The sequence below is a fragment of the Serinus canaria genome, chromosome 1A, assembly GCF_022539315.1.
Source record: "Serinus canaria isolate serCan28SL12 chromosome 1A, serCan2020, whole genome shotgun sequence".
NCBI lineage: Eukaryota > Metazoa > Chordata > Aves > Passeriformes > Fringillidae > Serinus > Serinus canaria.
The window spans coordinates 27,259,209-27,282,215 of record NC_066314.1 but is presented as its reverse complement, the minus strand read 5'-3'; the positions used below and the strand labels follow the sequence as shown (position 1 = coordinate 27,282,215).

The following is a 23,007-nucleotide window of genomic DNA, read 5'->3' as shown; positions in this document are numbered from 1 at the left end:
TCACTGCTGAAATGGACACTGACAGGAAGTATCTTAAAGTGATCACACTTGGACATTTAAAAGTTTTATTTTCTTTCCTTTGGTAATGAAACCTCCTTCAATTAACATCTCCTACTGCATAAATAATAAGAAACTAAGAGGTGACTTAAGAGGGCATCTAAGAAAACCTAAGAGGCTTTTCTCTTTCTGACTTTGCATAAAGGAAGATTCTTTTATGCCTATTCCTTTTCGTTTCCTAGTCTGGACTCTTTTTTCTGCCTTTCAAAATCAAAGACATTTTGTCAATTTTGCAAATTTGATATTTTCATTTTCACAACTAAAGCCTAAACTCATCACAGAACCATAGAAAGGCTTGGGTTAGAAGAGATATTAAAAATCATTAAGATCATCCCCATTGCGGTGGGCAGGGACACCAATAAAGTTCCTGATTTTATTCCCAGGATGCAGGCACATTTTCAAATGGTAACACTCATCTGGTCAGACAAACCTTGTAGTTGTCTCTGAATGCACAAGTGACCTAGAATGCTTATCTACTTACAGTCTTCTTATGATTGCTTATTCTAGATTCAAAACTCACACTCATCTAATTTTTTCAGGTTTGGTGCAGTGATACAGTTACTTCAGCAGCTGAGACTGCTGAGTCAATTTCAGTTTTTTAACTGGATAGCCCCACAGCATTCCCAGGGGTATTTTTTCAAAGCAGGATTCCTTTAACATGATGTTCTGCAGTAGAGTATTCCTTTTCCCATTGTTAACATTTTTATTCTTCAGAGGCATTTTTTTCATTCTTGTCTATTCTCTTCTCTTCTCAAATCCATGCTGCACTGAAATCATATTGTTCAAAATACTCATGATCCTTCCTAGATTAATCTGTGAAGAGAATTATCATGTTCTTCAGTCCATCACAATGATCAATCAAAACCTCCTTGTATTTGACAAGTGCTAATTCCTCTGCTCCCTATCAAAACCCCCTTTAATTTAAAATTCTGTTACCTAATTTAGCGAGATCTCATTCTGCTACAGTTCTTATGCCATTTTCTGCTGTTAAAGTATAATGCAGTATTACACAGCCAATGCCTCAAACTTCCTGAAAATAATTTTACTTTATATAGAGTGCTTCAACAGCACTATGGAACACATCCATAGTAGTTAGGATTTCTGACAAATTGCTGGGGTTTTTTTTGAACTAAAAACTAATTACAGCTCAAGTGAAATACCTATTGCATCTCCACATTTTAAAACGGTTTACAGAAGAGAAAAAGCTCATTAGTGCCCCATGACAGTGCAGCACTTGCAACACTGAGGACCAAGTTAATTTGAAGGCATTCAATACAAGCACCTTGTGAATTTATGTACACAGAGGCCTAAAACGGCCTGAATTAATTACTCTGTAGCTCAACTCATTTCCATTCGTACTTTTAAAAGCCATGCTTAAGAAAAATACTGTTATATCAATAAAGAGGAGGGGAAAAAGGGGTGAATGAAGATATTACAGCAGCTTCCAGCAAGAACAGTATCATCATGAATCCAGATCTTACCCTATTTGAAATAAAATCCTCAGAACATTAGGTTTTATTTACATAAAAAATTAAAGGGCAACATTATCACTTTGTTCACTAAAGGTACCTGTTTCCTTAGATAATACTAGCCCCAAAAAACTGTGACTGGAAACTTAGGAATTCAGAATAATGCCTTTGATATCTCATGGATGATGCTGTGGCTGCTCTTTGCCAGAGAAGTGTGCAATGTGTGCTGTTACATGAGACTACCTGATACTGTTTGTTTTGACTAATGGTGCAACAAAGTTTGACTCTGAACAAAGTACTTCTATCAGAATAATGTTGACATTTCTTTTTTAATGCTTAAATCATCTCACACCTATGGGAAAGGTTTGATCTCATTATTCTTCTACTCAGTTCTTAGTAATTGGAATGCAAAAGGGAGGCTGTATAAATGAAAGCTGGATTATGATCATAATTGTCTGCCTTTTGTGGCAAACATAAGAGAGACAACTCAGGATGAAAAGGATGAATATCTGAGTAAAATGCCACAGGTCAAAATTAAAAATATATAAAATTAAAGGGAAAAAAAACCAACATCCCAATCAAATTCTTTCTTGCACATTCTGAATATGATGTAGCACCTCCAAGGATCTCAGCTGTCTCATAGTTCCTTTCCGAACTGCAGCCTAATAACATTTTCAATGTTTAAAACAAGTACAGAAGGTGACTATCACAATAAATGTTATTTTTAGTACATAATGGCAGGTGATTAGTTCCAAACAGCAAAGTACAAATGCACTGATTTTGGTGAAACTGGATAATTTAGCTACTGCATAGAACTTACATTTTATCCAGTCAATAGTCTCATGCACTGTAGCTGTCTACTACAAGACAAACATTCCCCAGGGACCTGGCAAACAATCTTATTACAGGTATGTGCCAACATGTGACAGAAGCTGCTGTGTCTACCTCAAATATCACTGCATTGTTTTGAAGAACTCCCACGTCCCTTCCTGTTGTTGAAAATGCTGCTTGAGACACTGGGTTGTCACAGCTCACAGCATCCCTCATGGCATATGCAGGAAGTATGCCCAAAGGAATGGGCAATAGGACTGGACTAAGTTCTAAATGTTAACTTCACAGCCCTGACATAATTTCAGGAGAATGCACATATGAAAGTTGGAAGACAAAAGGAAATTTATATAATTTGGTGTTGCAACTTCTAATTTTCTTCTTGACCAGAACTACACCTCCAGTCTGGCCCCCAAAACTTAAGTTTCCCTAAGAAACTTTCTCATTCATATGAACTATTTCAGTATTTTATTTCATTTATCCTGTAACTAGAATAGCTGTTTAAGTGAAGTTTTGGGGCTTGGGATTACTTTCAAATAATGAGTTAATCAATCTGAAGTTATTCCCATAAATACAATAAGCAGAAAGTTCTAAAAATACCAGTTAATGTTGATAATTTAATAGGCCATTTATGGTCATCCAAACATTTTACTCAATACTGTTATGTACAAAATCCACTAAAATAAAAAAAACAAATTTAAATGTTATCTTTCAGATGTAAAAGTGCAATTAACACAGGCAGAGTTTTTGCAAGAATATTACATTTCAATTAAATTCACTGCCTACATAAGAGTTTAACAGGCATATTGCCTACACTAAAGTGAATGAGGATTTTTTTTTTAATTAACTTTGAATAAGCCTGGTAGTTGCTAAATAAAGGGTTTCTGCCACAATCATAGCACATACATCCAAAAATGCATTGCACAATTGTTTCCATAATTTTCAGTTTTACTGACTTTAGAAATTAAAGTTGAGCAACAGTAAGATTCATTGAGTTCCAAAAATAATTAACACCTTAAAACCTTGTGATGAGTGTGCACGAAACAGCCATCCTGAGTGGCTTTCCCCAGAGTTCTAAAAGCTTTCCAAAGACGTTATTTACCCTGAATCAACGTTCTTCCTTTACAATACCAAATGGATTTTCTGGAACAAGATTTACATTTATCTTTCATGCATTACTTATTCACAATTTGGAAAGAAACGGCAAGCCTTCATACATGTCAGCCTTTAATTTTAACCAGTCCTGAAACCTCTGCCAAGCTGATTTTTCTTGTGTTAATATTTTTGCAGCTTTTCTCAGTTTTTCTTCATTTCGTTCTAAATAACGAATGCCATCTGTCTGCAGCTGATTGAGTTTCTCTTTACGGCTTTCATCCAGAGGTATGTCTTCATTCATGAGAGGGTTAAATCTGAAATAAGTGTCTGGAGGTAAGAGAGCATCCAGCATGGTGTGAACTTCTGTATTGAAAACAAATGAAGAAAACAGTTAAATTCACATGAGAGAGTCGAACAGTCCTACAAGTGATCTGAACAAAATCTGCTCTGGAATGACACAGTAAGAGTAAATATGTGCTGCTTTGCTGGGTAAACATTTTTCTACCATTGCCTCATCAAAACCCCTTTCTCCTTAGAAGACTTGTAAATGACCCTGTAGCTCTGCTTACTCTGGAAAAGATTAATCTTTTATTCCAAGACAACTTCACTGGTATGACAATTAAGTAAGCTTTGTAGCTATCTACATTTTTAATTACATTCCAGTCCTTAACAAGTAACAGCATATCCTGAAGAGCACAAATGTAACTTCCATATTCCCATTTCAGGGTACCTGTGATTTGTTACGCTTGGTACTAACAGAAGTAGGTATTATGAAAACAACAGGTATGTTCTTCTGGAATCCCAAAGTAAAAATATGTAGGACTAAAGTTTTATTTTGTTTACAATCATTAATATTTTTTTAATATATTACTACATATTTGAGGCTTGAATTTAACATGCATTTAATTTAAAATATTCAAGTTAAATTTTTTATTACTTCAGTTAACTAGTAAAATAAAAAACTCTGCAATGCATTTATACGTTCTTTTTTTATAACCTGTTTCTTTCTCCCTTTAGATCTTTTTGTTGGCTCACTTAAAATCCCATTTCTATTGCTTCCTTCACCATTCATTCTACCTTCTTTGTATTCTTTCCATGTTCCTCCATTCTTTTAAACATCTATTGTCATATAAAAAGTTTGAAGTGAAAAAAATCAGGTATAAGATAAAAGCAAAAGATTCTTGTAAATCTGAAATAATCTTGTTTTGGCCTCTCCTCCTGCAAATTATTCAGCTATGTCTGTTCTTGTCTCACCACATCCAGTCTTTCTTGCCCTATTTAATACTCTCCCTTTTTTCCTTTGTAATACAAGTTCCCATTTGCTCAAATCTGCTCTCCTCTCTTTCAATTTTTTTTTCTTTGGTCTCCACAATGAACTTTCCTTTCTTCCTTTTCCCTTCAAATTTCTTGCCTCATTTTTCAGCTGCAATGAAATTTTCTGATTGAAAGTGGACAGCACATATCTCCTTCCCACAATTCCCACTACCTTTCCACAGCTGTGCAAAAACCAAAAGGCAATCCAAAATCTAGTTTTTTCCTACTACTGACAGAGACTATACAGCAAGGGATCTAGACCGCAAGACCATTTCTGGTTCCCTGGCTTTTTGCAATATCACTTTCCTCTGTAATGGGAGGGGGAAATTATCTGTGTATCAATATTTCCTGTTTACAAAAAATAAAACAGATGTAAACTGCTAGTGATAGAGTTCCAGTGTACTTCCATCTAGGAACAGAATTTATTTTAGAAAACAGATGCTTGGCTCTTCCTGACAGACATGGCAGTCACCAGCACTGGAACATACAGTACAGTCCTTGGAAAAGTACAGGTATAAACACATATTTTCTGACGCTGTTGAAAATAAATGTTCTATATTAACTACTAAGCATTTCTGCATTATGGGAAAAATAAATAAAATCTAAGAAGATATTATTTTAAAATTAATTCCTGAATATGGCTTTTATCTTAAAGCTCAAGTAAAATATTTATCTTCTAGAAAAAATGTAATACTGGTACTAAAACTATACACAGTAAGTTACAAAGAGACATGTTTCAATTCAGTTTCATGGGGCTGGTAAAGAAGAGGAAAGACAAAAGGTTGAAGATTGTTCTCTGAATTGGAACTATAATTCTAAGAACCATAAATAAAATTGAAGACAGTCACAGTACAAGTACATCTTAGGACACCAACCTTCTGTATCAGTTGCACTGTTGATAACATTGGTCAGTTTGGCTTTCAGACTGGTGTGTGTGACATTGGTCTTCACCTCACTTTCGTACCGACCAGTGCCCAACGAAATCAGACACTGCAATGGAACATTGGGCCAGAGACACTTGCACTCATGAACTGCCAGTGCAGAAGGATTGTTTAGGAGCAGACCTCCATCCTGTAAATTAACAAGAAATACAAATATTGGTACTATACATAATATACAATCACAAAAGAAACTGCAACTATAAATTAAACTAGCATAGCCCTAATAAACAAAACCAATTAAAACCTGTAAGCAGTAATTTCCAAGTTTTGTGAAATTGAATGGAATCTGTTTGTATGATAAAGCAGCTTCCTAGCTTGGCCTCCCAGGCACCGTCAGAGCCGCTGCTGGGGCTGTGCTCAGTTCTGCTACATTATATACAAGTGGTAGGCTGAAACAGCAGCGTTCACTTGAATATCTGGAGAAGTTATGACTTGACCTTTTCAGACAGATACACATATTAACCGACAGATACACATATTAACAATTTCTTAATCAAAAATCTGCCCCTTGAAATGCTTATTAGTGATATTACAAGGAAATTTCCTGTAACAAAACCCAAATCATTACCTGAAGATTCCAAAACAAATTAAAAAAGAAAAATCCCAAGGGCTACAGCTTTACACAGGATGCTACAGCTTTGATTAAAGAGTTGGAAAGTCATTTAGGTTGGAAAGAACTTATTGAGCTCATCTGGTCTAACTGCCCTGCTCACTGAGGTACAGCATGCTGCCCAAGGCCATGTCCAGTTGGGTTTTAAGAATCTCCACAAGTGGAGACTCCAAAATCCCTGTGGGCAACTTGTTCCAGTGTTTGACCACCTTCACAGTAAAAAATTTCTCCTGTGTTCAGATGAAATTTCATGTGTTTGCATTTACACCATTGTCTCTTGTCCTATCATTGGGCAGTACTGGGAAGACCACAGCTTCCTCATCTTCTTTCCCTCCCATTGTTAATTGGTACACCTCCCCTCCCTGAGTCTTTTCTTCTCTTGGTTGAATAGTCCCAGCTGACTCAGTCTCTCCTCACAAGAAAGACTTAATCATCTTTGTGGCCCTGAACTGGACTAACTCCAATAGACTCATGTCTCTATTGTACTGGGAGACCAGAGACAGCATTCCAGACGTGGCCTCAGCAGTGCAGAGAAGAAGGACTATACCCCTTGACCTCTGGCATCACTGTTGCTGATGCAGCCCAGGATGCTGTTAGCCCTTTTCACTACAAGTGGGCATCACTCATGTTGAGCTTGTTGTCCACCAGCACCCCAAGGTCCTTCTCTGCCAAGCTGCTTTACAACTCAGTGTAATGAGACTATTCCTCTGTATATGCAGGGCTCTGCCTTTCACCTTTTTCAAATTCATCAGAATTTTTCAGTCTGTTGAGGTCCCTTTGAGTGGTGGCCCAACCATTCATGTACCAGTCATTCCTCCCATGTTTGTATCATCCACGGAATTCCTGCAGGTACACTATGTCCCATCATCCAGATCATTAATGAAGACATTAAATAGAATTTGCCCCAGTATAGATCCCTAGGTACACCTCTAGTGTCTTGCTTCTAACTTGACTTTGTGACACTGATCCCAACTTGGGCCTAATCATTCAGCTACTCTCTGTATCCACCTCACTGTCTCTACCTAACCTACACTTTGTCACATTGTCTATGGTATGGGAGGTAAGTGTCAAAGGCTTCACGAAGTTGAGGCATCCAATGCCTCATACTTGTCTACCAATTGCAGATGGCTGCCAGGGTTGCTCAATCACAAGTAAACTACTTTGTAAATCCATGCTGACTACTAATGATCACCTTTTTGTTCTTCATGACTTTATAAGTCCTTTTCTGGAGGATTTCCTCTATCATCTCCCAAGGGACTGGGGCTGAAGTCAACCAGCCTGAAGTTCCCCAGAGCTTTCTTCTTGCTTTTTCTGAAGACATGAATGGTATCTGCTTTCCCAATAGCCACAATCATTTCAAAATAATCAAGTCACCTCGCAATGGCATCAGCCATCTCCATCAGCACTCAAACGTGCAACACATTAGACCTTACGAATTTCCATAGGACCAGTTCATTTAACTGCTCCCTAACCTGGCTCTCCTCCCACCAAGTAAAGTCCTCCTTGCACCAGACTTTTACTCTAGCTTCAGGGGCCTGGGATTCCTGAAAGCCATTTTTACTGGTATGGACTGAGACAAAGGCAGCATCAAGCATCTTGGATTTTCCAAATAATTTGTCACAAGCTCTCTTGTCCCAGTCAGTAGCAGGCCCACTTTTTCGCTAGTCCTTTTGCTGTTATGTACTTTTAGAATCTTTTGTCATTACTCTTTATATCCCTCTCCGTGCCAGCTTTTGTTTTCTTAGCCCCACCTCTGCAAGACTGGACAGGACATCTATACTTCTGGGTCCCTTGTCCCTCCTACACCTTTTGTCCTACACCTTTTTAAGCTGGAGCTCAGTTAGGACATCCTTGCTCATCCCTGCCTGCCATCTTTGCTTGATTTCCTGCTTATTGGGGTGATCCTTTGCTGAATTTAGAGGGAGTGATTACAGATATCGGCCAGCTCTCCTAGACTCCTCTTCAAGGTCACAGTCCATGTGATTCTTCCAAGCAGAGCTCTAAAGAGGATGAGGTCTGCTTTCCTGAAATGCAGTGCTCTAGTCTGCCTTTTCCCCCTCCTTCCTCCCCTTAGGATCCTGACCTCCAACATCGCACAGTCACTATAGCCAAGGCTTTCGTAAACTTTCAAATCCCTGATCAGTTCTTTATTCTTCATAATCACCAGGTCCAGCAAAGCACCTTTCCTTGTTGGTCCACCATCAACTAGGACAGCTGCTGTCACCAATGCACTTGAAAGATCTCCCTGGGGGCTTGAGCTCTTCTGTACTGTCCTTTCATCAGGAATCAGGACGATTCAAGGTCCTGTGAGGACCAGTCCTGGAGATATGAGGCTTCTTTAATTCTTAATTCATCTCAAGAATTAAGATCTCATCAGAATTCAGCCCAATACTACTAGGAACAAATGCTACTCTGGAACTGAGGAGAGACATCTTTTGCTAGCAACATCTTAAAAGTGTAGGTGATGAGGCGGGGACAAAATACTTCAAGACTAATAGAATCAGTGTGAATGACAGTAAGCCTGAGAAGCATTCAGACAATGAGATTTTGATCCACTGAATCTCAAGAAGTACATTCAGCACTTCCTGGAAGTAAAATGACCTTCACTCCAACCAAGACATAGATTAATTTGGAATTTTAATTAAAAAGAGCTTTTTTTTTGCTGGGAATGCCTTAAAACCAGCAGTTTTAAAGGCAAAACTTAAGCTTGAGAACATTATCAAGAGCAAAGATGAGGATAGCCATATCAATTCAGAATTTATACAAACAAGTAAAATATAAAAGAAAGAGAGTATTTACTATAATAGGTATAATGCAAGCACTCCCTATATTCTAAAGTTCCCTGAATTCCCTATATCCCATATCTGACCATCACATTACTAGAACAATAAGGAAAAGCAGCTCTACCCAAGAATAGCTTAAAATAAAAAAGGTTTTAGAGATGAAAAACATTTTACAGAAACTCCTTGTAACTACAGCTGTGCTAGATAAGTAAAACCAGGATTACTGAGCTTAGTTTTTTGAGTTTGCTTTCTTTTAATTAACCTTTCATTTCAACCTACAAAAAGCTCTTTGAACCCTCTCTGGATACCATCCGCCTCGCTCAAAACACTAAATACACTGCTAACATGAATGGTCTCTTCAGTGCCCATTATCCCTTGCTCATGTTTAGTCTAGAAAATTAATACAAAGACGTTTTTATCCTTTATATAATTCCCCATGAATCTTTATCTAAAATCTTAATAATTATCATAGTGGTGCTAAATTCTTTCTTTGAATCCTAGATTTAAAACATGCTTACAAAATAATTTCCACTGATACCGTCAATATAATTAAACATGACTGCTACACCATGGAAAAATTAGTGCTATCAGAAGTTTGAGGGTATATTATACTAGAATACTACAACATTTTTGTAATACTGAAAATAAAAGATCAAAGGAACATAAAATACACATACTAAATATGTTTGTGATGATGACTAATGGCTTTGTGCAATGATTTCCATATGCAAACATTCTCCAATTTAGGTTTATTGTAATGACAGTAAATTCCTAATGATTTGCAGTTTAGACACAACTGCTAGCATTTATACAGATAATATACTCATGTCAGTTTTTGAAAGTTAGAAGCAGGACTAAGAAAGGCAACTGACTTGTTTCTTCTCCTCAAAAGAGATTAAGGGTGATAGTAACCATATCCTAATCAATACTTCAAATAATATTACTCTGTTAAAAAAGTGATTTTCATCATACTGGTTTTGCTTACAATAATTTACTAAAGGAGTAAATAATGCTGTTAGTTAAACTGTACTATCAAGGACTTGGTGAAGGAAATACTGCAATAATTTGTTTAAATCTGCAGCTCCAGAAACAATAAATTATGCAAAAAGTTGAAATTCTTGTGAAAAAGTATTTTCACAATTTGAAAATTAGTTACAATTTCATTTAGGTGCATTCGAAGAAAATGTAAACAACAAAGAATTTTCCATTCTGAAAGAACAGAAACTAACCCTTCTGAGTAATTTCTCTAACTTCATAGAACTGGAAAAAAAGCCTATCCCAAGATGTCTACTGAACTAGCAGTACAGAAATATGAAAGTCAGATCAAAATATTTCAAAATTAATTTTAAGAAATCATGACATATCCTTCTCCATGATTGCCCTTGAGACACAGAGACAGAATTCCCAAATGGTTGACTCTGCAGTTTTGTACAAAAGATACTGAGATCACAAGAAACCTCACTGATCCTTGTTTTGGAGAGCTGCTAAATCTGCTGTCCTAATTTCTTTTCTCATTCTGTTGAATCTGTTCTATAGCTATAAAATACTATATAAATGTATCTAAATTATTTATAACTTACTAATTACAATATTTTATTGTAAGCATTTGGCTTTTAAAATATATTTACAAAAATACATTAACCAAAATGCAATAAACATACTGAATGACTGCCAGTAGTATGGAATGTCTTGGTAACTAACAACATCTTCCTCATCCATGCTAGATTCCATGAGCTTTCTTGCCACTCTGAACTTCTGTGTAATTAAACAACTGGAAGTAAACAAGGCAAATTTATCTGATTTATGGCTACAGAGATGCAACAACAATCCCTGTTTGTTTCAAAACAAAATAAGGATCTTTATACCACATATGCTGGTGAAAAAATCTTGTTGATATAAAGTGTTATTTTAACTTCAATTATAAGCTTCAGGCTACAATGCAAATTCTACAAAACACTGCTAACTTTATGTGTAGCCCTACATCTTTTTTGTTCCTATTAAGTTTATCAGTTCCTTTTGGACAGATGGAATGTCTTCAATGTGTCAGTCCTTTCCTCTATATTGTTAGCTATGTCCCTATGGAATGGTATTGCCTGTGTGCACATAGAGTCCATATGAACAGAATATTCAATAAATTACACTTTATCGACATACACTGGGTCTCAAAGCAAAACCAATAGATCAAGAGAAGTGATTATCCCCTTATATTCAGAATGCACAAAGCCAGTCTGGGGACAGATACTTTGTAGAGCTTTGGACACCCAGTTAAAAAACACTGAAAACTGGAACACATACAGTAAAGAACCACTAAGATGGTTTGGGGTCTGAAGCACATAACAGATGAGATGCAACACAGAGAAGTAGATTTGCTTACCCCGTTGAAAAAAGAAAGCCAAGGAGGAAGCTGATCACAGTGTTCTACTATCTAAAGTAGAAACACCCAGATTCTTTCAAAAAGTACAGAGGAAGAGCCAGAGCAGCTGTGGATTCTCCATCCTTGAATATTTTCAAAACTAAGCTGGGCGAAGTCCTGAGCAACTCAATCCATCTTTGAGGTTTAGCCTGTTTTGAACAGGAGGCTGCACCAGATAGATAACCACCTGAGACCCTCTCCTCCTCCTCCAGTTTTCCTAAGGTTCTACTCTAGTTTAAGAAATACTGCACAAATCACAGATGTATATAATTTTAGCTGTAAAACAAAATTACATCTCAAAATCCATTCTAATTGGAATTTGAATTTTGTCAGTCCAGTCTCAGTCTTGTGGAAAATGCAAAATTTGTAGTGTGAGGAGAGGTTCTGGTTAGACATTTAAGAAAAATGTCTTCACAAAAAAACATTAGAACACACTGAAGAGGGAAGTGGTGGAGTCACCATCCCTGGAGGTATTTAGAAGACATTCAGATGTGGTACTTAGGGATGTGGTTTAGTGGTGGACTGGGCAGTATTAGGTTAATGGCTGGACTCTGTAGGTTTTCCCCAACATTAATGAGTCTATGATTCACACCTTGCAATCTTTAACAGAAAGGGTAACTTACAGGAACTCTACAAATTACTAAACTGTTGACCTATACCCACAACAGGTGGACTTGGCCCAAGCTTTGACACAGGACTCACTGTTGGGAAACAGCCAGGGCAGATCCATTTTTCTTTCTGTTCTCCCATTCTTGGATTATCTGGCCTTCCCAGCATTTCACCCTCTCTTCTCATTTAGCTAGATCTCAATCTAATTGCAAAGTCTTTTTCACTTCCCAAACACACATTTGTCACCCCTTCCCTTCTCTGCTGCTACGCTCAGTGCAGTGGCAGACACTGCTTTATCTGCTGAACTTTGCAAAACCATTCTACACTTGAGTCAACTTAATTTGCTGGCAGTACACCAAACACAAAGTGCTGGAGTAGGAATTCTAATGCAAGGAGATACTAGAAAAGGGGGCATAACTTTCCCGATGTCATCAGGCAGGCAAGCAGCAAAGAAATAGGCTTCTTAGAAATTTCTAAATAAAAAATAGATATTATTAAATTAAAAATAGTGGAAGTAATCAAGTAAGTTAATATTAAAATGGAACTTAATAATAATACAACTGAAAAATTGCTAGTGAAAGCAAAGCAGTGACATTGTTTTCAGTCTTTTGTCAAATGCTTTCCAGGTGGTAAATGTGCAGTTGTTCTGTTTTATTTAACATCATATTCTTAGATGAATAATAATTAATTAATTATTAATTAATTAATTATTATTAAATTAACAATTAATTTTTTTCATACAGATTTTTTCACAAAAAATCCTTAATACAACAGTAACCATATTTTTAGAGCTTGCTGGAAGGTAACAAGGAGTCTAACGCTGTAGCTAGTATTTTCTATCAGTGTTTTGATAGTTGCAAAATGGTCAGGCAAGGCTCCCCTGTGACTTGACTTATAGATTTTTAATTATTTAAAGCAGGGAAAATGCACATTAAACAAATGCTCCAATAAAATCTCTGATAGAGATACCCTGCTTGCACAGTTCTAGAGGTAAAGAAAGGCCTGGTTAAACACTGGAAACAGATGGGTGCAAATTCTTCAATCAGAAGGAAAACAGACTGGGAAGTCTGCAAGAAAGTATTCCAGAGCATGTGGGAACCTGGTAGCACTGGACTTTCTGAAAATCTTGTCCTATTTAAATAATTATGGTGAATAGGCATGAAGTCGCCAGTGACATACTTAAGTCAATACTTTGAAAAGAATTATTTGAAATTAAGATACTAAAATTGAAAAATTGTACTATACTTTACCATGGGAGAGCAGTTGTTTCTCACAAGAACATTTCCACATTCATAGTCTCACATTGCGCTTCCTAATTCTGTCAGACTCAAGCTGAGCCTTGTAACTGTTCTGTATAACACCTTGTGTGCTGCACAGTTTCATTTAAATTATCCTAAACTTTGTGAATAAAATAATCTAGCACTGAATGAAGGATATATAATGTATGAAAGCCAAGTCTGATATTTGGAAGCTGAGTTTGTTGGCTCCATAGTAACCACTTCACCTCACTGCCTATGCAGACATGCTTTGCATTTTAGTTCACTCTTAGAGACTTGCTTTGTTGTTTACTTTCACTGTCTTTGTGCAAAAGCAGAGACAGAATTAGTACAAAGCTATCACAGGACAAGACAGGCTAAGACTCTGAGTGGACTTCTGAAAAGTATTTTTTAAATTCTATACTTAAAGTCAACATAAATATCATAAATATGCAGCTTAAGGATAAATCTAGTTACTGCAAATGAGTTTGAGGAGTTGTTGCATAGTAATAAGGGGTTACTTCTTAGAGAAACTACAATAGCTACTTTAGAAACATTTGCTCTATTTCCCAGAAGTAATGGGCAAAATGATTTTATAAAATCATCTCAATACATTTATGTATGTAGCAGCAAACATCCTCAGAGTAGAAGACAGGAATGAGAAAGGGGAGAATTCTTTCACTACCTAAGGTAGTAAGGTCTATCGATACAGGTAACTTCAAGATTCACATCCTAGCCTAGTCCTCTCACTGCTCTGGGTACCAGTGGCACTATGAAAATATCAGTACTTGCACCTTAAGTTTTAAGGCTTGCTCAGTAAAGCATCAATGGGCGAAAAAGTTATAGTTTTGATAAGTGCTTTGTGAAAAAAAAAAAAGAAATCTATACATTCAGATTTAACTGTACATTAAATTAGCCCCCTATAGCTTCAGCACAAACATAACCTTTTCAATACAAAGATTAAGTGATTATGCTGTTCTGCTATATATACATAAATATGTTTGAAATATACGTGAATTATGGCTTTCCTCTTGGGAGCAATCAGTCAGACTGATCTCAGTATAACTGAGGATGAAACTGGTGAAGAGAAACTCCCAGTAAGATAGGCAATCTTTATTTTCCTTAACAAAATATTTGGCAAAACACAAAATGTTTTATAAACATGAAACAGGACAGAAGGAGAACTGTTTTCATCTTGCTGACAAGCAATGGATGGTGGTGTCAATATTTCTAATAAATCTCTGTCTAAAATGTAGTGACCGAGAATAATTTGTTTTCACTTCTTTCTAATGGTATGTTCCACTTTGCTGTTTGAGTGAGAAACTTATTTAAATAACTTCAGCCTTTTTTTATGAAGCATACAATGACCTACAGTTGTCTCCTTATACAAATATTTAATCCAATTTATTCAGGAAGATTCACCCTTGCATTTTAATCATGCTAAGAAGCAGACTACTGGGGTCAACTACACACAATTATAATATACTCTGCACAATGCTGATTCCCAGCAGAGGCCCTAATTGGTGACAGATATAAATGCCACCCTCCTACACAGAAAATTTCTAACAATTACAGAAAGAACCAATTCCCTTATTTAGGGAGAGCCAGAGTGCTCCTTTAGATTCTTGAAAGAAACACCTAGTGCTCATTATTTTGAAATGCTGTCTCAAAATTATGATTTATGTTTAAATAAAAAAATAAACACTTAAGTTACTTGTCACAAAGAGTGCAGTAAAAAAGGGATTTCCCTTGAACTAGCATTGGGAAAAATTCTAGAGAAAACATTTGTACAGAATATGAAAATAAAATGCATTGGTACTTATATTATTGAATGACACCAATATTAAATTTCCATTACTGCATTATTTTACATTCTTTTTTAAAGAAAATCTGAAGGTGCATTAGCTATATTTGTACTTCTGCCACACCAGTTACAGAGAGACATTATACTAAGATCACATAACAAAATAAAAAAAATAAATTCAATAACATTTGAAAATTTACTGAAAAGCTTCCTTTTCAGTTAAACTGTTTTCCCATAGAGTATTTATCATTTTTCCCCCTAAAAACTAGCAATAACAAAATACAATTGGCATACACCCCAATGTCATGATCAATGCTTCTGAGAACTGTCAATACTATTGCTCTTAAATGCAAAACATTTGATAATATATTTTACATTCATTAGAATGAATGCCTGGCTGAGGTAGACTTCTAGGTGATTATTTTGAATTATTAACTCATCCTAGTGAGTCATTATTTCACAGAAAATGACCTCCTGCTCTGAAGACATCATTAAATTTATGGGTTTATGTCAGATACAGAAAATGTATGCTTACAGGGCACTGAGGAAGTTTACTAAATATTAATAGACATCATGAAAGGAAGAATTGTTTGGCAATAAAATATATTGTCAGATATTTCATTAAAAGCATAAGTTGTGCATGACAGATCTAATAACATTAATTCTGCAGCTAACAACGGCACACATCACAAAAAAGGTATGTATTTTAACCATGTTTCCCAAATGATGAATTGGCTGTGATATTACAAATAAGGATCAGAGTGTGTAACCTAACAAAAAATGGCTGAACCTATGCTGACCTCAGACACAGACCCAAACTCAGGTTCTCTTATACTTTTGAAGCACAGGTAAGTTAACAGTACAGTTAAAAACCCCAAACCAAAACAACCAACAAAATCCCCCAACCCATGGGTATGAATAAAATCCTTCTGTATTCAGATGACTCCAGATACTCAAGTCTAGAAGATTTGTCCTTGCTGACAACATTCAACTTAGGAAGCATGTAAGCACTCTATTTGCTATGGCAGAATATACTGGACTAAGGAGGAAGCTGCACCAAACAATTACATTAGTATGAAACCTCTACAACTGAGCAAGGAATACCTGATAAGGAGATACCCTAATCTTCATGAAATGGGACCATGTTAAATTTTCAAAATTTCTAAATTCTTTAAATTTTATTTCCCAAGATAACAATGGAAATATTTAGACTCAATACATTTTTACATCAGTAACTTGATCAATATTATTGCTATTACATAGCAATATTGATATTAGTTTTCCTAATTAATTGGTTTACATTTTTAGCTGCTAGCTTATTAAACAACAGTAAAATGTCAGGAACTTCCAAATGCTTTGAGAAAAATTCAGAAAGACTAGTGGTGACCCATAGAAATGTATGTGGCTCATTATTGGATATATCACTTGAAAATGCTACTTAAAACATGTTGGTCATTCATCTGTTCAAAACCATATAACAATCAATGCTGTAAGCTAACTCTACAGTCACCTTTCAAATCTAAACGTATTACAGACTCCACTAATTTCTTTTTATCTTTCACACTGTAATTTCAAACTAAAATTGGATTTCCAATTATAGCCCTTTATTTATGGAATTATGCAAGCTACCTAAATTTCTTAATTTGATTCTTTACATGTTGACTCAAACATTACATTTCATTTCACTGCAACTGAAATGAAATATGTTTGCAACTAAAGGATTTGATCTTAAAATGGACAAAATTTATGAGATAAAATGAATTCATTGAAGATAATTGCTGTGAAGGATTCAGGATTTGGAAATGAACAACCTAGCACCTGTATCCACAGTGGAGGCAGGTGGATGGGGAGTAAGGACTGAAGGAAAAGTTCTGCACTTTCACAAGTCCCCTAAATTAAGAAGTAGATGGCTAAATGACAAAATACAGCTGGTATCACAGCCATCATGAAAAAGGTCTGAGTAGGGAACTACCACTGGATGATTTAAACTACCAACATATAAAGTGCAAGGCAACATATAAAGGCAAGTGTAATTCTAAGCTGTATCTTCCTCTCAAAAAGGAAACACATCATACTGTTAAGGTAACAAGTGTTCCAGCCTGATCAAGTTAACCCCTCTGAATTTTTTTTCTGAATTAGAAGTGCTAATTTTAACTCCAATATATCATTCAATGTTGTGAAATGTGTCTTGGGTCACGCAAAAAACACACTGAATAGTCCAGTTGCAAGAAAGACTGCAAGAGGAAGAGGCAAAAGTGTATCAATAACCACACTGCATCCTTGGGCTTTTATTTGCAATGAACATCACAAGGCTATTTTCTTTGGAAATATGGCCCCATTTAAGTCAGTGTTGAAAAAAATTCATAACCTAGGAAAATAAAAACTATAAAGAACTGAAAAATATTTCTTTTTGATCTAAGAAATAGTGGCTGCAACATCAGAACATGAGTGCAGAACCTAGACTGTACAGAGATTACTGAATTGACTCCGTTCACAATCTTCCATTCTACACAGCCTCCTCTGATCTTACAAGATTTGTTTTATAGCAAATATTAGCTGGTCAACAGTGTCACTGAAGATACAGGGACTCAAAAGTCTAAGTGAAAAAAAATAGTGAAATGATTACAGCTTGTATGAGAGCAAGATATTGTTTCTTCTTTTAAATAAGCCCTCTGAAGATTACATTAGGAAAACATCACTCTGAAACAATTGAGATAAAAATTAGAATGCTTCCAAGTTAAATGCCTAAACAACAGACACTCTCAATTTCATTATACTAAACAAATCTGCCAATAATATGTCACTTAGCAAGCCCCTACAGGGAATCTTTCAAGCAGTCTGCTCTGCAACATACTACTTGTACAGTAACCACAGCAAGTTCACAAAGGCTGGTAAACTGCAGAGTGCACGTCCACCTTCAGAGCTGTTATACTAACCTATGGAATCCATTAGAGAGAAAGAAACGCAGATATCCATGTAACTTACATGTGCCAGTAAATTCCCTCTTCCTTAAACAGTAAGCAACACTGCCTTGATTGCTATAGGCAAATGTGTATGGCAAAAAGTAGACAGAGAAACAAAGAAAGAGCTGATTCTATCATTGTGAGAACAAGATACACCTATTAAACCGCAGCCTGCATAAGCTCTGGTGCATACTGATCACCGTGCCATATCCTAAGAATGAAAAGAACTTCAATGTGACCTATATTCTATGTCTTAGAGCCTGGGAAGCACCCTTGAATCTAATTTTAAGAGCTACCATGTAAAACCAATTAGGGTAGGAGGCACTAAGTGAATCACTTTTGAAGGCCTCTCCTGTAACAAGCTATAAAGATGAATCGGCTTTACAGACTTGTTACCTAATAAAATGAAAGGGAAAGTCTAAAAAAATATGTAGAAACCATGACTTATCTTTTTCCAATGAAGGGGTGACTTCAAATCTTAGTTATTACTATTTTACTACATATATTTTTTTTATTTTTAGGTTGTATTCTCATCACACATCCTGTTACACCTGCATTATTAAAACTCCACTAACAGACTAGGTGCCAATGTAACTGCTTTATTATCTGATTTTGCTCAAAGAAAACACATTTATTGGAGCAATATTATACATCAACATCAGCACTATAATATATGGAATTGTAATACAACAATGGAATAATGGGAAGCTGTCGAGAAAAAGGTGATCAAGTCCTTTGTACTAAATTCAGTGTATTTTACTTGAGAAAAATCTGCGGCTTTGTTGAATTTACCACCATCACATACACAATCCCTGCTGCCCTTTGAATTAATCCTGTGGGACGAATTTAGTTTGTGCTGTAAAAGCTATTAAATGAAGTGTGCATAATGATTTCTTACATTCTAAATTGCTCTTTTAATTAATTTAATTAATAATTTTCTCAGCATACTTTATTGTCTACTGAAGTGACATTATTGAGTACCCCAAATGTTTTCCACAGTACAGGGGAAAAAAAGAGAAAAAGAATAGATACAAGAAATAACAGCCCTCTGAAGGAAGTAGAGGGGGGGAAAAAAGTCACTGGATGTAGCAGGACTGGGGAGAGGTTAAGGGCCTTCAGTACTTCAAAAATACATTTTAAAATAAAGGAACTGACATGTGGCAATACAGCTTCTATAATGTAACATCATGACTTGCAGGGTTAACTCTCTTAACTTGCAGGGTTCCTGGAGAAGCATTTTACAGGGATTAAATCCCTTTGAATGTTAATGTGTTCCTCTTTTGAACCACAAAGAATATTAATCCTACTCCCCTCATCTACCAACAGCTGCACTGTTTTTTCTTACTTGACAGAGCGGAACCAGATAGCATGGCATGATTGACCTGAATGTAAATATTGCTGTTTGCAACAACTGATGGCTTTTTGCAGAAATTTAATAAACCAAGTCATCAGCTCACCTGCAGCACAAGTAAATGTTCAGGCACCTAGAAACCTCTTTCTAAACAATAACATCAGAAAAACTAAAACTGATTTATTACCTTATTTAAAAAATACCACACTTCACACAGAGTGCCCGGTACAGGAAATCAAAGTGAAATGTTTCAGTGAAAGGGCACATGTGTGTACCCAAATACACATGCACATCTAACTCCAGAATTACAGAAAAACGAGTCAAAGCTAACAGCTCAGTTCAGCCATGACTCCACCACAGACATCTGGAGTCATACCTAAGAACTTTAAGAATTCATCTCAACCCTACACATAACTCTCATTCAGCTACTTCATACAGTTTGTGAAGGACTCTGATCCTAACAAAAGCTAGATAACATAAGAGATGAATATGCAGGATGACTATTAAAAAATCCACTAAATTTCCATTATCAAAATAAGTATTTTCACACATTTGAAGAGCCTTCAGTCAGATGAACTGCTAGAGTGTTTCTCATTCAGATTTAAATGTACAACTAATATGGAACATGGTCTCTATATAATGCTTAAAGAGTCACAAACTTGAAAGCTAGGAAACAAGTACAGTACTTAGTATTCTGAATTTTCACATACATTTTGGATAACTCTGTTCTTGGAATTGTTTAGAAATATCAACACTTCAGAGGGAGGCTATATATAAGCTAGTAAGAAACTAGCACAGTTAATGTTCTTCGAACATATTCTCTGAAAGATTATGATGATCAGAGTCCCAATCAATGAAAAGATTCTTAAAACACCATCTTTCTGACACTGAACTGCAATTTTGAAGCCTTTGGCATAAATTATTATTTACACTTAATGCACACTGTGCTGATGCCCTTTTCAAAAATCACAGTACTATCAAAAACATCTAACAATGTTATGCTTCATTTATTCAAGTAGTTCAACAGCAGTTCAATCTGTTAGACAGTGCACATACAGAAAAGAGCAAGAATTTCCATATACACTACATATATACTACTGGCCAAGGAACTTAAAATTACACTTGCAGTGCATTTTCAGAATAAAGAAGAATTCTTAACAAGAATCTACTATTCCCATATTTATGATATGAACTATAAGAACAAAGTGTTACCAATATTAACATACTGGTAAGAAAGCTATTTTAAGAAGGAGTATGGCTGCATTTAGGATTCTATCTGTTTAAAAATTTATTTATGCATGTGTATTTCTTTCAATTCATGTTGAATATTTCAGCAGAGGTAAAACTCTTGAATATCTTGCTTTTTCCAATGAGCTACCATTAAATCCCAGGAAAATAAAAATAGCAGTCTGCTACATGCACAGAGGCTCTTACCCCAGGGTTAAAACAAGGCAATTCAAGGTTGTTTCAGATTGTACAGTGGATTTATAATCTCAGCTAGAAAGCTGTATGAAGACAGTTAAGGAGCATTTGCCATGTACTAACTTGGTACCTAGACATCCAAGTACTCCCCACACAAACCAGACAATTAGAGAAGAGGAGATGTGGTAAGAAAAGTGATAATAAAAATGTAATCTGGGGAAAGAAATGCATGTCACACGTGAAAGGTGGTTTCTATAAGAATTCAATTGTTTAAACATTCCTGGCTGGAGAGAAGAGATTTTTCAGATTATATGAAACAGTTTGAATCCAAATATTTAGCATCTAGTTCTACTACAATAACCTGCTTCAGTACTGAGAACATATTTAGTTCTTTATGGCTGACAAAGGTGAGTTACACCCTAAGCCCTAGCTTTCTAGTAATTATAATACATCAAACAGAGAAGAATGGTGAACTTGGGAAACAGGATTTGTAAGATCAGATAGAAGGGCTTTGTCAAAGACTCTGGAGTAAGGGAAAAAATAAGGAGACTTTATTCCAGTCCTCTGTGTCTGAAAATACTGAATCTGATCCTTACTGACACCAATTATACATTCCCTAGTCTGGTAAACTGGACTTAAAAGTGAACACAGATGAAACAAGTACCAGCCTTACTATATTTCACACAAGTCTGGCAATTCAGAAACTATGTTAAGATGAAGAACTGTATAAAGCACTGTGTAGAAGTTATAAAATCATGCTGTTTATTCAGCTATCCTTCATGTAAAAGCACAGATCAATTTCCAAGTACTTTCAATTCAAGGAAAGAAGGGGTGGAAAGGTGAAAGAGAAAGAAAACTTCTTCACATAGATTAACACTGACCCATCCGATCACTTATGGAGCAGCTTGGAACAGCTCCCAAGGCTAAAGCAGCTCCCTTCCCAGATTTGCTTGTCCAGATGGAAGATGAGCACACTTCAGAATTTCAAGCAGTGCTTTGGCTTGGAATCTGATGTGTTATTCCACTTTTAGTTCTAAAAACCTGTCAAAACTTATTTGCTTATTTCAGCTAGTAGTTGATTAAAATGTTTTGAGGATAACTAGATGCACTGTACCAGGAAGGTTGTGGGGGCCAGTCAGGTAAGGGAGGGATGAGGAGCGTACTAAACAAAAATGGGAAACAATAAAATGAAAGAAACTTCAGAATCTCTTGAACTTGAGTCTCCCTTCCTGAGTCTGATCCTGAGCCCTTCCCCTTCACCCCTTAATTTCTATGCAGCTTTTAGATAGCTGAGTTATTTAATCACCTAATAAATGTTGAATAAAAATATGGAAATATGCCGTCTTTATTCAGATAAAATTCTAGCTGTTTGTTTGCTTGTACCCATGAGGTTTTTTACCACCTCTTAAACGAATAAATTTTTCTCTATTTCATCTTGTTTATCTGTAAGCCTTTAAATTTCAGTACTACTCAAGCACATTACAATGCTAAGGGCAGTACACAATCTTCTAATGGACACCATCAGAAATTCTGTATGTGATCCAGGTACATCTTATTACTCAAAATATGCTACTTGCTTTCCAGCATTTGAGGCTAATGCCATCATATGAATTAATACAACAGAAATGCAACAGATGCTTCCATTAAACTAAAGTGTCAGTCCTGTGCTGTCTTTGTTGAAGATCTCTGGTTCAGTCACCCTTTGTAGTCTTTTCTGCCACAGATCTGCATCAGGTATTTATTAAAATAAATACTAATAGTTTTAAATTAGTATGCATTGCAAGAAGTATTCTTTGAAAACATGAAGAACTGCAGAATAATACAAGGGCATTGGAGGACTAAAACCCCATGGCTAAAAAACTACTAAAGAAATTCATCTGCTTTGTTCTTTACTTATCAGGGTCACCAAGAGAGGCTGTAATATAATAAAATAGCATGCAGTGATGATAGGAGACACTGCTTTATCCTCAAGGGAATTTCTTTTGCAGTTGTCCTCTAAGTTTTATCTTACTTCTGTGGCATCTCTTACTCTTCTTACTAGCCCAGAACCAGGGTAAAGCTGAATAAGCTATCAATGGAAAGAATTAAAGTA

The 23,007-nt window shown here is 35.9% G+C and overlaps 1 protein-coding gene across 3 annotated transcripts in view; it reads right to left on the bottom strand.

Annotated features, from left to right (window-relative positions):
• Positions 1–1,473: 1,473 nt before the first annotated feature.
• PNPLA8 (patatin like phospholipase domain containing 8) overlaps positions 1,474–23,007 on the bottom strand; it is a 38,367-nt gene continuing 16,833 nt past the window's right edge. For all 3 annotated transcript variants that reach the window (XM_009095021.4, XM_018919611.3, XM_018919612.3), the window contains exons 9-10: positions 5,639–5,834; positions 1,474–3,812 (exon numbers count right to left, since the gene is read on the bottom strand). In XM_009095021.4, coding sequence (XP_009093269.1) covers positions 3,538–3,812; positions 5,639–5,834 — 471 coding nt within the window. In that variant the 3' untranslated portion in view covers positions 1,474–3,537. The remainder of the gene's footprint in view (positions 3,813–5,638; positions 5,835–23,007) is intronic.